General features: G+C 35.0%; 1 protein-coding gene across 6 annotated transcripts in view; it reads left to right on the top strand.

The window, feature by feature from the left end:
• PTBP2 (polypyrimidine tract binding protein 2) overlaps window positions 1-16,583 on the top strand; it is a 49,642-nt gene that overhangs the window by 20,843 nt on the left and 12,216 nt on the right. For 5 of the 6 annotated variants that reach the window (XM_017827243.1, XM_017827242.1, XM_017827240.1 and 2 more), the window contains 4 exons: window positions 4,501-4,673; window positions 5,090-5,233; window positions 8,806-8,970; window positions 9,047-9,157. In XM_017827243.1, coding sequence (XP_017682732.1) covers window positions 4,542-4,673; window positions 5,090-5,233; window positions 8,806-8,970; window positions 9,047-9,157 — 552 coding nt within the window. In that variant the 5' untranslated portion in view covers window positions 4,501-4,541. Of the gene's footprint in view, window positions 1-4,482; window positions 4,674-5,089; window positions 5,234-8,805; window positions 8,971-9,046; window positions 9,158-16,583 lie in introns of all 6 variants that reach the window. The other variant, XM_017827244.1, reaches the window with a different exon arrangement.

Below are 16,583 nucleotides of genomic sequence, written 5' to 3'. Positions count from 1 at the left end.
TTTTTTCAAAAATAGTTGTAATCAGGAAGTAAACTGTTCGGTCTTTGCTAGCAGCGATGCTGAACTTGAAGATCAGTTTTTCTGCAAAAACTGCTTGGGAGCATTGAATCTTCATAGCTTGAATGAATGACTTGGACTTAAAATATGCCTTGTGTATATTGCAGTTCATTCTGTTGCTTTTTTATATAGGTTTTTCTGTGTTTATTAAAATAGAAGTTTCTAACTGAAAATTAGGACCCAAGTTGCTCAGATTGTAGCCATTTATAGGCTTTGTCAGCTCGTAAGCGTTCAATTTCAACGAGCTGATTTATGCTGAATTGAAAGAACTGTGCAGCAGGGATGTGGCTTATATATCAATTATATTTAAACTGTAGTATCCTATTTATATGGGAAAATAATGCTTTGAATGCCGTTAGTAGAGATAAGATTTTGTGTAGAAGTACACATCTGATGTCATCTGAAAACTAATTTTTCTTCTCCTTAGTGGAGAGGTGAAGAGGACTTGATCAGTACAAAGGTTGTTACAGAACACGGGGGATTTTGGTAGTCTGAATTGAATATAACCATCCCTGAAGGTATTTAAAAGATATGTAGATATGGTGCTTGGGGACATGGTTCAATGCAACTTGGCAGTGCAGGATTAGTGGTTGGACTTGATCTTAAAGGTCTTCTCTAACCAAAATGTTTCTATGATTCAGGGTTATGGTTGTGATTTTTTGATTATATTTTTTTAACTATATATTTAAGGCTGTAACTTGATAAGTAAATGAACTAATACTAACACTGTGTTTTAGCCATTCCCACTGTGATTTTTTTAAAACTTTTTTCCCCCAAATGTTGTAGCATGGTCCTTTTCAGTGCATCTTTATATTTGTTAAAATGTTAGCACAAGATGCTTGATTTGCATCAGGGTATTCAAGTCTGATGAAAGCCAAACTACATGATGAAATAACTACTTGCCAGTAAGCTTCCAGTTTAATAGCAGTTTCTCAGCTGTAGTTATTAGTCAGCTTTTGAGGTTTCCCCTAACAATATCCCTTGACCTCCCCATAGTTTTCAGCAATTTTGTTTTAACTGCTGTATAGGGAAGGATCTTTTGGGTTGCTTGCTTAGCCATAGACTCCATTTCTACCAAAAGACCATGTTATTCCTCGAGTACCTTGTTCCTCTTGACTTACTTTTTGACCTTTATGGATGCTGTTTATGCCAATACAGCTGTTAGAGAATGAAATTTTTGTTTCAACAGTAGTTGAGTTCACCTTTCAGTGGCTCTATACAAGTTGAGTTCCCATGTTGGAAACTTGGTTTTCTGTTCCCAAGTGCAGTTTAATGATGTGTCTTCAGCTGAGAATTACCATTTATAATGATAAATCAGAGACTACAGTTAAGGAGAAAGGTTTCATACAGTGCCAGAAACTCTCAATAACTCTTCTAAAAACTAAATTTAATTTGTTCCACGAATGTTTTGAAAAATTCACTTGTGTATGTGCATGTGTATTTAGTATATGACACTTTATTACTGCCATTACCGAAACAGTAAATTAGTGTTAGGCTATGCTGCATGATCAAAAGTAGAAAAAGTACACGTTCTCTTTGCTTTCAACAACTGATGTGTTAATTTCTTCCGACTTCCAAAATCCACTGTTAAATTTGGCATAAATTTTACTTTAAGATGGTGGGCTTCATTTTTTCCCCACATGTTCAGCTTTCATTGTACAAGATATGCCTCTGTCAAAAAGTAATAACGAGCTTTTGTCATGGTTACTTGCCCAACTGCTGAAAATTTTCTTTGGGCAATTCCATGGCACAGAGAATGCTTATTGCCAGTCCCCCCATCCTTTCCCTTCCACACCCCATTTATCTCATTGCCATACATTCCTTAGTGCCTAATTCTGTATCTTTTTGTATATAATACTTTAATATATTTATGTACTTTTTCATATAGATGCTTTTGTGTAGGCACTTCTCTACATAGCTTTTTTTTTTTACAGTAAGTAAAAAAAGTTTAAAGAATAGTTTAGTAGATGTTTAAGACAGTTTAAAAGATAAAATTATGTGAGATTTGTATACATGAGTTAAATTAAAGTTGTTAACTGCTCTTTAGGAAAAAAATATATATTTAGTACAACAAAATATTTATTTTAAACTTTAAACCTACTGCAAAAAAAGTTGAATAACTGTGTAAAATGCCAATATTGGATAGCAGTGCTAATAGATGGAAAATCAATCTATTTGGATAATACAATAATTATTAAACCATTGTGTTAAATAATTCTTAAAGGAACATTTCATATACATATATATGAGTCTTTTTATACTGGCCAGTGATACTTTTACTAAAAATGCTGGGACTACCTAAAACCTAATTCAAATAAAAGCTTTCATTTAAAAAATAATTCTTGGAATTATTCTTGCTGTGGAAAAGTTAATATGTTAAAGTTGTATGTTTAAAACCACACAAAATACAAAACAGCTCTCTAAGCAGTGATCTGAGCGTTCATGGTGTATATTTTTCTGGTGGTGTAATAAAACCAGAGGTTTCTTAATCAGTTTCAGAAAATGCTTTCACTTAAAAAACTTTATTTTCATTTTCTCATTTCTCATTGTTAATGTTTCATATTTAATTTTTGAAACTTGTAATGAATTGAAATTATGAGAAAGCTTAAGTATGAAGGGCATTGGACATGCAGTTTTAGTATCACTGTAATTCTTTTACTTTTTGCAAGTTTGTTGGCAGTGCATTGTCCAGCCTATCCCACTTCACCTTGTTTCTTCCTTTTTTCTTTTTTTCATAGAAATTTAAATTGATGACTAGGGAGGACTGTTGCATGATGAGCCTCAGGTGAAAAAATAGAAGTAATTTTCATAAACTTTGACTGCCTGTCCCTTTGAGACAAAGCATTGTATTGTGTAATTCTGAAGAGTTAAAATCTGGCTACTTGGAAGCTCAATCTCACCATGTTTTCCAAAATTATACAAGTTAGAGCATTATGCAGACTAAGGATAGACTTGAGATCCTAGTTCAGTGTGTATTTTTTAAATTTTACTCTCCTATGTTCCATCAAATTTGTCTTTCTGTGCAGCAGACCAAAACAAAATACATACTATTGCATGGATTTGAGCCCTTCTAGCACTGTCAGTTGGAGATACCTATAGCTGAATTTCGACCAGTTTCAAATGTCGCTGGGTTTTTGTTGGTTTTTTCTGCTGTAGTAAGTTGGAAAATGCTTAGTGTTCTGTAGTGCAAGAACTTTTTAGAAAGCTCAGTTGTGGAAATTTTTTTGAGGGGGGGAAGGAGGTAGTGATACAGAGTGGGGGTGTGGAATTAAAGCATGACCTTGCCTCTAAGGCATAATATTTTTAACTAAGAGAGTATCTTGACTTTTATATTTAGATAAATCTAAATATATTGCATTTTTTATGTCCAAAAGTAGAGAAAGGGAAGTCTTTGCACTTGCTTTGCTCATATCTAAATGTGGCTGATTTTTAGCATTGATTAATTCATTAATATCTGTATATCTTATGACACTGATCTTCTTTACCTCTTGCCTCTCTGATGCTTGCTCCACTAGCATGGTTTTTAACCAAAGCAAATAATTTTTTTCTGGCCTGCATTCAAAAGCAAGACTTCTTCCATCCAGCTGGCTAGCTAGGTATTAGATATGTTCAAGAAAAAGGAACTCAAGGTGGAATTTTGCTGGAATTCTATGCAAGAATTCTGGACAGTATTCCAAATAATGTCTGTCTGGTGCTTTGTACACTGGTATTAATACTTCCCTGATTCTGGTAGGAAAATCTTGTCTGTCTCTTCCTCTACCCCCATCTGTGATGGCAGCATCAGGTTCATTGGTTTTTCTTTTTTCTATGAGTAAGCTAGTAGTTCTTAATGGGCATTTTTCTAGTTTGTCCTTAAATTGTGGATTTCATCAGATTTTGGGATGTCAGTCCTCTGGGTCATCACCTTTCTCCAGTGTGATCCTTCCCAGTGTTAATAATGGCTTACTGTCTTGCTTTGATACTTTTCTACTTTTTCTATCCAGGTCCTTAGTGCAAGCATTCTTAAAAAAACTTCACTTTAGCCTATCTTCTGTCAGCTATTCACCACCATTTTTTGTCTTTCAAAAAAATTCTGGGTAAACCACTAATTGGTCTTTTTTTAGTGTACTTTAGAGTTCTTATGTGAACCCTTTTGAGTCATGATTAATATTCTTACATGGTGTTATATGAGTTGCTTCAGTTAAAGTGAAGGTTTTGCTGTGGTTTTTGTCTTATTTGGAAAATGAGTTATTACAGAGAGCTACTAAGTTAGTCTCACACAGTCCACCTTTCATGAAACTAATGTTTATCTCTGCAGAATTTGTTCTGACCCCTTGAATTTTATTTAGACCAAATAAAGAGCTGGCTTACTTATAACTTCATGTTTATGATTGAAAGCATTTTTTAATAAATAACTAAAAATATCAGTAAACTTTTCAAATACAGTCTGAATATGTCTTTCAGCTAATGGTAATGACAACAAGAAATTCAAAGGTGATGATAAAATGGATGGGGCTCCTTCTCGTGTTCTTCATATCAGGAAATTGCCTGGGGAAGTGACAGAAACAGAAGTTATTGCTTTAGGTTTACCCTTTGGTAAAGTAACCAACATCCTGATGCTGAAAGGGAAAAATCAGGTAATTTGTTGCTTTCTATTTTTTAATATGTCTGATTTCAAAATGTATTGTTAAAATGTTGTTGAAATAAGTCATATAACAGTAAACAGTACAGGAAAAAAAAGAGCTTTTGTTCCTTTCAGTTTTTTAATGAACTTACACCACCTTTTAGTAAATTTTGGGGTGAATCAGGAAATGGTTGGCAGCTAACTAAAGCAGAAAGTTAGCTGTAAGATAAGGACTTATTCCTGTGTCTTCACAGATGAATTTTTGGAGATCAAGTAGCTTAGGAAATAACATTAGTATATAGAGAATAACATTTTCTGAAGACTGATATTTGTTAAAATGTGTTATCAAACCCAGTGTTTTTTTAATATGCTGCTAATATGAAGATTATCTGATTTGTAAATACTGAAAGTTAACTGTTTTCATTACAGGCATTTTTGGAACTTGCTACAGAAGAGGCAGCTATCACTATGGTTAATTACTACTCTGCTGTGACACCTCATCTTCGTAACCAACCTATTTATATCCAATATTCCAATCATAAAGAACTAAAGACTGATAACACACTTAACCAGGTACATTTACTGTTCAGTAGTATTAGAAAAAAATGCACACCGTGGAGGATGAGGCATGGCATGTGTTCTTGGCTCATGTGACATATGTTTAAATTGTTTGGTTTTGCTGACATTCTAACACTGCTGTAGTCTTTACTATGATCATTCCATTTTGTGACACTTGAAGGGGTTCTGCTTTCTCTGTGATCTTTCCATTATGATGAATTTTCTTAATTTTCCCTTGAAGTAAAAATATTCTGAGGGTTGTTTTACCTTTAAATAACTTTAAAGTTATTGTCTTAGTTTAGAGACTGTAGGATAATAAAATTAACTTTTTAATTCTGACACCTGAGATTCCAATGCTGATTTGAGTTTTCCCAGTGGTAATGGCTAATGCCAATGCCTACATTCCAGTGCTTTTAATGATCACTCCAGTAGCACTGGTAACCTCAGCTCATGTGATCTGCTGTTCCTGGAGAAGAATACCATAATGATTGCTCTAGAGACATATGTACTTAATAACAAAAACCAGTTTGCTCTTGCCTCTACAGGACCTACTTCACAATAAATATAGATACATATGTCTGTTTTTAGTAGAACATAAGAATTAGAAAAAGTAACATAGTGACCATTTCGTACAAACTATAGAGGGATAAAAGGCACTCAACTTACCACAAATCAGATAGTTATTTTAAGACTAATTTTTTGTGTTGCCTTTTTGATGATACAAAAACAGTGTAAGTGCCAAGTTACAGTTTCAGTTAATTGTGTCTTCTCTTAGGACACATAAATAGTACAGTTATCGCTGTTGCCTCTGAAAACAATTTCAGGGTAATCTGTTGAAAGACCTTTTGTTTCACATCAAGTACAGTGTTGATTTTCCTGTTGATCTTTCTAAACATTCTTGTTCCTTAGAATCTTTTGATTATCTGCTAAAAGTGCTTTTTAAAAATCGAGACTCCACAACCCAGAAATTGTCAGTTAAAAAGAAAAATAAATACTTTCATTTACTTTTGAAAAAGTGGAGTAGAGGATGAATTCTGTCTGCACATACAGTGGATGGACATATTCCCTAAGCAGCGTTCTTACGTTGTCTTCTGGTTTCTCTCCTGACACTGGTTTCGTACTTCACATATTCACCTTTCCAACCTATAGGATGTGCTGACTGTTCAGCGGCTTTTATGCCACCATACATACTAATACCCAGTCTTAACATATATTCCAAGTCTTTGGGAACTTAAAACTAAGTTTAATTTAGAACTAAATGATATAAATAGGTACTTGGCAGTAAGTATTCTAGTATCTCATGAGGCATTCTATAAAGTATAAGATGGTTGGATATTCTTTTTTCTGTAAGAAAAAATAAAGATAGTGCAGGTATTACTTGTGTAATCTGGTGTTCTTTTGGATACTCAAAACTTTAAATTTTTAATCTGTATTTGAAGGCTTTCTCATCAGCTCAGATTCATTTTGAAGTTATCTTTTTCTGGATGTTCAAGCAGGAAGATGTGAAGAAGTCAGAATCTTAGTATGTGTAACTGGAAAGATAGGATAAAAAAACTGGAGGAAGGTGCAAGTATGTTGTTTATAAAGAAAATAGAAAAAAAACCTGTTTAACCAAGGGGTACTTTAGACAGCCAAGCCTTGACTGGAGAGGTTCCATTGAACTGAGCTTTTCTGAACTTCTCAGTGATAGTAGCTTTGGAGATTATTTTTACTTATATGCTCAGAATGAGTTGGTTCTGAATAAACAGATTCAAAGGAGACCATTGAAGTTTTCATTTCAGTTTGTAATTCTATGAAAATCCTTTTCCTGTGAGACATCAAAACACCAAGAGGAGCATTTAAACTCAGATATAAAACAAGTATCTCTTACTTTATTTTGTGCAGTTTCTAAACTCAGGAGAATTGAAAATAGAATGACCTCTCTAACTGTAGATCTCTTTAATCATCCTCCTGTCATAAATGCATGGGTTTAGTCCTTCTGCATAGACATTGCAACATTTAGAAATAAATGTTATACTTTCAGTGGTATATCTGATCTTTGAAAATTAATTTAAGTTTTGCAAAAATAAAAAAAAAAACTTTGCATGCTACTTGTATGTTTTCAAATCGACTATTTATATATAATGTTATTTTTGTTGTTATTTTTAACTTGTTTGACAAAATACTCATCATTTACCACTACTAAGTCCTCTCTTCCTTCATGTATTCACATTGATTCTAGTGGAATGAAATGTAGTGTATAAGCATAGACAGTGCTGACAAGTTAGTCTTATGTTAAATTTGACTTCACAAGTTTTAGTTCCTTGGGTTATACAGTCTAAACTTTTCTAGTCATTTTAAGAGTGTGTTTTATCTCATATGTGCTTCTGTGCTTATAGGAAGAATAGGAAGTAATTATGCAACTCAGCCAAATATCTGGCCAGCTCGAAAGTTGTGTGTTTCATATGTTAGGGAAAAGAAGTGTTGTTATCAAAAGATGTTTTCGCAGAGTTACAGTAATTAATGTTAAATGTAGAGGTAAAGTTTGTTTTCCCAACTGGTGTTCACTAGGTCTTCTTTTTTTCCTTCCCCCCCACTTTCCTTATTCATTGATTCGTTTCAGTATGAGGAGTATCATGTAAGTTGTGAGACATGAAAATGTGTAGTAGCTCTAATACCTTTAAAATATGCAGTATGCGTTAATATGGTGGTTATTATTTTTACCTGGCATGCTCACTTGTCTCTCTTGTTTTGTATTGTTTTGCTTCATAAGGCTACTGTAATGAAAGTATTAAATGGAACCCTTTTTTCTGCACTTTTTCTTTCTCAGAAAAAGACATCTAATCTTTCTGATACTGTCAGCTGTGGCAGTGGAAGTAGTTACATAGATGTGTGTTCATGTGATATCATCCTGTGGTTACCTTTGAATTTCTAAAATCCTGCTTGTGTTTAAAAACCAAAAAATCCCCACACATGGAGAGGATTTTGTTTTTCTTTTTACAAAAGAGAGTGGATAACAGACACCAGTTTGTTTACCTCTTGGATACTACTTTCTGACATTTGTCAGTCTTGTTATTATTTCATTGTGTTAAAACTGAGAAGTTTGGAAGTTTAGTTTAGCATTTTTCTTTTCTATCAGAGCCTTCTACATAATTAAAATGGCAGTAAAATGTTAACTGTGATACAGTCTTTTGAAAAATAAGATACTTCTGGTTTTTGTAGGGTTGGGTTTTTTTGTTTGTTGGTTTGTGGGTTTATTTAGTTTTATTTCCTTTAAAGGAAATAAAGAGTCTTGAAACCTACAAAATCCTCACTTCCTTTATCCTCACTAGTAGAACAATAAGCTTGCTACTAGAAAGACTGATATTGGTGCCATTTGAAGCCCCTCCTTACTGTGACATAAGGATTAATTGATGTTTTCATTTTTGTTGTCTCTTCTCACAGAGTCAGACTGCATTGCACTTACGTTGTGTTATGTCTGTAGCTCTGAGTTTTAAATAAGTGGAGTATTTTATGTTTCTGGAGTTAACTATATTAATATTACTAATTAATTTCAAGCTATTATCTTGAAATATTAATATCTCTTCTGTCTTTTTTTTTTTTTAAAGCGGGCCCAAGCTGTTCTTCAAGCAGTGACGGCTGTGCAGGCAACAAACGCTCCCATTAGTGGGACCACTGTTAGTGAGAGTGCAGTGACTCCAGCGCAGAGTCCAGTACTTAGAATAATTATTGACAATATGTACTATCCAGTAACCCTGGATGTTCTTCATCAGGTAAGTCAAATTTCATTTTAACTTAAGCTATGATTGAGAGGAACGCATGTGTAAAACTCTGTGATGTTTTTGGCAGATATTCTCTAAATTTGGTGCTGTATTGAAGATAATCACATTCACAAAGAATAACCAGTTTCAAGCTTTACTGCAGTTTGGTGATCCAGTAAACGCACAGCAAGCAAAACAAGTAAGTATAGTTGTCTTTTAAGTCTGGAGATAGTCCTGTACTCTAAGCTTCTGTAAAATGTTAATCTAACAGAACCTCCACCAATTGGATCAATTTTTTGAGATTAAAAAATAATTGGGAGTTATTATATAATGTTGTTACATTGTGTGAAATCAGTTTTCACAAAATAGTTTATTTACAGATACTGTGTCTAAAGTATTTTATACATCTATATGAACAAATATTATAATAAGACTGCACAGAGATGAAATAACATGCAAGACTGCAATTGTGAAAATGTCAGCTGGAAGTAAAAATGTGGGATTTAACGGTGATGCATAATTAATTCACTCTAAGCAGCAAATATAGTAAGCCCACTGGGTTGTTGTTAGATACCTTCTAAGCATCAAAACAAAGATGTACTTTGTGTATTAGTTATAGGTTTGTGAAAGTATTTAGTTATAGTATCCTAAAAAAATAATCTAGACTCCGTTATAACCGTAAATACCCAGAAGAGTGAGTGCAGTTTTGCCTGTGACCAGACTGTGAAGAAGCTTTGCAGCAGTGACGGATGAGCAGGATCTTGCTTTTGTTTTATAGGAAATTCTCCTGTCCTGTAGGAGAGGTAGGAACAGGTAACTGGTTTTACTCATTATGGCAGGAGAGAGCCTATGGATAAATTATGACAAAAATCAACAACATGTCATCTAGACCAGATGTTTTTAATTAATTGAATGGGATATGTTCACATTTGTGGCAATAGGAAAGTCAAACCAAAGGTGAAGGCTAGATTTTTATTATTATGATAACTTTCAAGAGATAAGTGGAATTAATTTATATTTTCAAACCTTCACATGCAGTCTGGGTTTGAGGAGGGCTGATTAAAATTGATGTGCTGGTTAAGTTTTGCTTGGCAGCAATAGGAAGTGCTTATTGCCCATAGATGACAGAATAGCTGAGAATTTCACAAAAGCGAAAAGCTCACACCTCAGGCTAAGTTAGCAATTAATATCTCTTAGTAGAGGAAAGACAAAAATGGACTTAATTTTCTGTTGTAAAGAATAAGGACTGTATTGAAATAAAGACTTCATTAAGTGGTGGAGGATGGTAATTTTTGTCCTTATCACCAAATGAAATACTGGGCATTGAGTAAAAAACTGTGAGCTGGTCAGAACAGGGAATCTCAAAAAATGAGACATTTTCAAAAAACAGAGTGTAAGTTTTCGTGCTATTGAGGAAAACAAAGAGAGGAGAGACAAGATGATTTGCAGCTTGATTATAGTGATCTATTTTAGCATAATCTACTCCTGAAAAGCAGTCTGGAAATACTTGTAGATCTGGAGCACAATTTAAATTAGGGATGTCCTTTTCAGAATTGAAGTAATATCAAATATTAGATTGTGCCTCAGAGTAGAAGGAGATGCAGATATGTCACTGTGCTACGTAAGAATTTGTATGGGTGGAGTACACCTTGCAGGTTTTAAGTAGGTTTAGAATAGTAGTACAGAAGCTAGATGTAGTATTACAGAACCTACAAATGCTGCAGAAATCAATTCTAGACATTTAGATTCATATTTGAAATATTCAATAAACAGTTGGCTGCTAAATGTGTTTGTTGCAGAAGGTTATAATTCAATTTTGATTCATGTTTGGAAAGATAATTTTCAGTCGTAGATGTTATTGCTGCTTTTAAAGTGCATTTTTGATGCAAAATGTGACATCAAATGATAAGTCTTTTGACTTCGTTTTTTGAGTCTTACATATATTATCAGAAGACTTAATGGAAACATGACATCTGTGGAATGGACTGTATTGATTTGAAAATTATCAGTATAATTCTAGGAATATATTGTTAAAAAGTGACAAATAACTAAAGAGTGAGGTATGTAAAAGTATGAAAGGAGCCTAAGAATCTCTTGCTGTTGTTGACTTCTGGCAAACTGATACTAGCTCGTGGGATACTGTATTGGTCATAATTAAAAAAGAAAAAGCATGTATTTGTTTCTCCAGTTTTGTGTGTTTTGATTAGGGTACCTGTTGACTAGTGGTAGCTCACGTGTGAATGACTAAACTTCATTGAATAAGTAACTTCTGCATGTACGGTCATTGTCAGAGTGATCTTAGAGCCTTAGTGACAAATTGAAACGGTCTTGCGTTTATAGTTTCATATTTTAACCAATCTGTACATAAATAGACAAAATGCTAAGAGTGATACCAACTGCAGTTTTTGAAGGAAGCTAAATTTGAAGGACGGTTTGATTTCCCCACTGCCCTCACCCTTGAGTAAAATAAATACAGTTCTTATGTTTGAGCTACTGTGATAAAATGTGAAGTGCCACCAGAACAAAAATACGTAAAGGAAAGAAGCAGCCAGAGGATAGGACTTCAGTTTAAATATGTCTGGAAATACAGTAAAAGTAAAAGTGAGAGGATATGGCAGCTACACCTAAGTTGCATGGAATTCAAAAGTAAAAGCATGGTATAAGAGTAAAAAAGTTTTCAATTTGTTTTCCATCCATTTTGACTATAGAAGATAATGGGGAAATTTAATTTTCCACTGGCACTCTTCACAGGAAATCAGAATGTGGCCTTAATAGAAATTGAAGACTTATTAAGGAAGTTAAAGAGCAATTTGAAAAACTCAAGTGATGTAAGTACCAAGGAGAGATGCTATGCATTTGAAGGTTCTGAGAAGATAGTGACACTGACAAGAATGTACAGTACGAAACCTCTAGCCTTGTGGGATGTCTTTTGCTATTTGAATGAGCAACTAGTGAAAAATTGCATTCCTGCTCCACTTGTTTTGTGAGAAACTCATTTCCTGTAAAAGTAGATAGTGCCTACACTGATGATGTTTCATCATCACCCTCAGATTGGATCATTATAGGTTCGTTATACTGGCAAGTGAGGGTGAAGACTGCAAACTTCAGGTGTAATGCAGCAGTTTAGCCAGGGGTGGAGAAGGAACTCATAACATGCAACAGTAGAGCACATTGAACTGCTGTTTCTCCTAATGAAGAAGGTTTTGTCCTGGAGATGTCTGTATGTGTAAGGAGATATTGTAGCATTAAAAATAGCTCATTTTCATTGTAAATGGTGAGTAGTCTCAGGATAAGCAGCAAACTTAAATATTTGAATATCAGTAGTTTGATATACCGTGGAAAGATTAGAGTGCTGGTGTTTGTCTGAAAAGCTGGCTAATTCAGAGTGATGCCTTTGTGTAAGTGTACTGAAAGTATTCTTGCCAAATCATGGATATTAACAGTTATTAATGCTTTGTCTGCAGATGATTAACTGAGACTCATACATAGTGCATGATAGTCATCTTAACACAGGTAAAAAATATCACTAGTCTAATTGAGAGTTTCTGTAATAGTTAGCCAGTTGAACCTTACTTGGCCAATAGGTGATTGAGTACCTCTGCAGAGATTCCACTGAGGTTTGACTCTACATTCAAGATGTCATCTTTCCAGTTGTTTTGACTTACAGCTTCAGAGTAGCTCTGCACTGATATGCAAAAGATCTCTGCTAGGCTACATTGCCCTAAAATCTATGCAGAATGGAAGAATGGACACCTCTAGATCAGGTACTTAACTTCAGGGCTATTATCCGCTATTATTGTATTAAGGATTTTTGGACATCTTTAATCCTGAGGAGCACAATTTGTGCTCAAAAATGATAAGTAGCATTCAGGTAAACAGAAGAGTGCTGGAGTGCTGTATCAGAAAGCCCAGGAAGTGCAGCAACAGGTCCTTCAGTCAAAGAACTGCACATAATTTTTGAGAATGGAATGATTTTACATAGACTTTTTAGCCACAGAAACTTCTTGTATTCAAGACACTTGTCTCAAAAGAAATTAATTTCATTCAGATATGTATCTGTAGGATGCACTTGGGACACATTTCTCCCAAGAAATATTTACCACATGACCTTCAGTTACTTGGAGATACTTATTTGAGCTGGAATATATTTTGTAAGTATTGCTTCCTATTTTTTTTATGCCTTAAGCTGTTACGTCCTTCTAAAGATCTTGTCATTAGTTTTTTCTGCTTTGGGAAGAGAGAGAGTAGGGACTAAATTTTCCCTTTATTTCATGATTATGGAGAGAAGGCAGTAGTTTCGTTGTGTTGCTCTTCTCTGCCATGGGTTTTTTTTTTCCCCACTCTAATTAGATTTTTCTTTATTGGACCTTGGTAAATGCTTTCCAGCTACCCTCATCCTGAAAGAGATATATTTCTGGTCTTGAATGATACCTACAGTGCTTGACAGAGTGAGGGGCAGATACAATATTTGTTGTGGCTTGAAGTCTTGTGTTTCCAAAAGTACCTTCTTAGTCTCTGGGCTCAGTTTCTGAACTGGGAAATGAGAATATTAAAATGTCAAATCATTTTCTGTTTTCCAGACTATGTTCTTGTCAGTCTTATGGGTACCATGTGTGAATTAGCTAAAGAGTATGTTTTCCTGATTTTTAGAGGGCTGCTTTGACCATCTCCTGTGGGGGAGTTTCATTCCACAGATTGATGGTCTATAAGACCTTAGGAGAAGCTCATCAAAGCATAGTTCCTATCAATATAGCACTTTTCAAGGGACTCTTCTTTCACAAGGATTTTCTGGCATCTTGAACCCTGAACATGTGAAGAGCAGCAGTGAATTCCATTGATTGCATCAGAAACCCCTTCATTTAGGTGAGGAAAGCCTGAGGAAAGTAATGATTCTAGGAACGTTCTTCAACTCTGAAGCCTACTGATAAATCTGAGTCTTACCTGCATAAAGCTGCATCACTCATTCAGGGTGTTACAACACTTAGTAATTTTGTAGAGTGCTTTTGCCCTCTGAGATCACCTTTGCTGCCATTACCACTTCTTTCAACATCCACAGTCATGTTGTGAAATGAGAGATCCTAATGTCATATGCCCAGGTTGGCTAGATAGAATTCATTACTGTCCTTTTGCAGAAAAGCTCTGTTGTGGTTGATTGTGTCATCAGCATCAGAAAATTCTGTAATATTAGTTATTGAACTCCTTTAACTTTTTTTCCCATTGGAATAGTCTCTTGTCTCACCTCTTAGTCTGCAGTTCTTTTCTCAGCAGTTTTCATCTCTTCATCCTTCTGATTGCTATGAGCAAAAAGAGAGGATGATTTGACATTATTTTCAAGAAATTGGGAGAGTATTGTGTTTTGTGGTGCAGACCTCCATTTAATTGACGTTTCCTGTACAATCTTTTTTACTGTCTGTGACAGGCAGTCATAGCACACTATTGTGGATCCTTAAGACTTCCACAGGCTATTTCTGCTATTTTCTGTATTAGGCCTTGTTTGCCTATCCTTGCCTTCAGTAAAAAGTGCTGCCTTGAGACCTGAGCAGATTATAGATTCTCTGTGAGTATAACCCCGGTTGTTGAGACCCTTTCTGAATATTTTGAACGTTTCTATTATAGTAGTTGTCTAGGAATACTAGGAATATTCCACTGTTTTGGAACTCTCACTAGTATTGGATAACGTGAGTTTCATTATTTCTGATTGGCTCATTTTTTTAATTTCTATGGCTAATGTAGAACCATGGGGCATATTTGATTATTAGGAGTTGTCTTTGGTGTGGGGTTTTTATTGGTTTTTTGGGGGTTGGTTTTTTTTGGGGGGGGTTGGGTTTTTGTATTGGTGGTTTTTTTCCCCTTCCCCAAAATACAATCTTAAGTGACCATAGAGAAACTTGTATGGATGACTGTGTTTGCACTATGGAGTTGAGGTCATTGTGTCAGTTCAGGCCTGTGCCTTTCTCTTTGGATTATGTGTCAGTCTGATTGAGAAAGGGATTTTTGTTTGTTCTTAAATTGCTGTTTTCTATTTGTTTTCTGCATGTGCTTACTAGCCTTCTAGTTTGTGTGCTCCTAAATACTACAGCTCCTAAATGAATCTGTCCATTGTCTGCTGACAAGCTGTTGGCAATTCTTGATTGATTCTTGATGAGCAACTCATCAGAATCATTTTCCCCTTTGTGAAAGTCCAAGAGGAGTGTACTTTTTAATAAAAACAGAGAGGGAGGAACGGCAGGGGCCTAGAAATTATTTGGTATCATTACACTCCTAATGTTGTATGATTACGGAAGTTTTGATACTTCCGTTGTTCAGGCTTTGGTTTTGGGTTTGCTGGCACAGGCAAGATAAAGAATGACACTCAGATTTGTAGAAGGGTCTCATGATACTTGATCTCCTTGATTTGGCATGTGTGTGGTGTGGCATGGTGTCCCATGTGAATGTATGTATAAATACTGAAAGAAAGAATTTCCTTAGCATAAATAGAGATCTTTGAGATAATGTCTGTATGTACATTCACTAACAGTATGGCTGGGCTTCTCATGTTTTTCAGGATGTCTGCCTGAGAGGAACAGGGTTTGAGGGTTTGTTGCACATTGTTTTATTGTTATACAAGAAGGAGCTCAGGTTACACATTCATAGTTGCGAATTTACATGTGAACAGTTAATCTTGAAAAAAATGCTGGATGGTAGCAATGTTGTTAGAGGTTTGTGATGCTGTTGGTAGAGGTGGGTGGGGTGAGGTTTTTTTGGTTTTGATCTGGTGCTTGGAGCCTTTGCTGGAGTGTGAGTACAGTGCTCATTAAGAGTGCATCTCCTTCCTTTCTGGTTCAGGATGTTCTTTCAGGCTATATGTGTCTCAACTACAAGGCATTTCTCTTCTGCAGTACCTTTTGTATGTACTTAGGTCTCTTTGTATTTATCAGAAAGAGGAGTTTGTGCTGTTTCAGTAGAAGTTTTAGCTACTTACGGAGCTCCTTTTAAACACTGACTACTCTGGAAACTACTAACACAGGGATATCTTGGTTTGCTACTTTTTAAGTCTAAAATATTTTCATCGATTTAATAGTCTTCTGCCAACTATAAGTCAGCAGACTCCACTCAGAGGTATAGTATGAATCTTGATTGTGTTTTAAAGACTTGCAGCTTTCTGTCACGGTCCTGTTATTTGGACAAAGCTAAAGGATACTCCTTTTCGGTCTCATATGTACCTGTTTTCTTCATTATGTGAAATGGGTATTTCCTCGATGGCAATGGCATTGTCTTTGACAGTATATAAACTCTGGCTGTGTAAACTGAACTAATCCATATCTTAGTGGATTTTAGAAGATAACAAGTCTTCTAATAGTGATGACTGATTCTCAGTATATACTTTTTTAGGTGTAAGTGTTAAGGTGAGATTCTTTTCCAAAATACCAGCATTTGGAGGCTTGGATTCTGTATAAAGGAGCTAGCAAATTCTCTGTGCTGTAATGGTGGTACCCACCACCACCCCAACAATGCAGCTTGTATTCTATAAAAGGGACAGTAGATTTTCCTTTTCCAATACTTTATAAAGCATTTTTTAAGCTGAGTTTCAAGCAATTAAATTTCAAGCAATTAAATTTCAATTAAAGGAGTTTCTCTTTAATTGC

This window comes from Lepidothrix coronata, unplaced genomic scaffold (assembly GCF_001604755.1).
Source record: "Lepidothrix coronata isolate B3197 unplaced genomic scaffold, Lepidothrix_coronata-1.0 Scaffold136, whole genome shotgun sequence".
Taxonomy (NCBI): domain Eukaryota; kingdom Metazoa; phylum Chordata; class Aves; order Passeriformes; family Pipridae; genus Lepidothrix; species Lepidothrix coronata.
The sequence above is the reverse complement of the archived record's forward strand: the minus strand, read 5'-3'. Positions and strand labels throughout refer to the sequence as shown.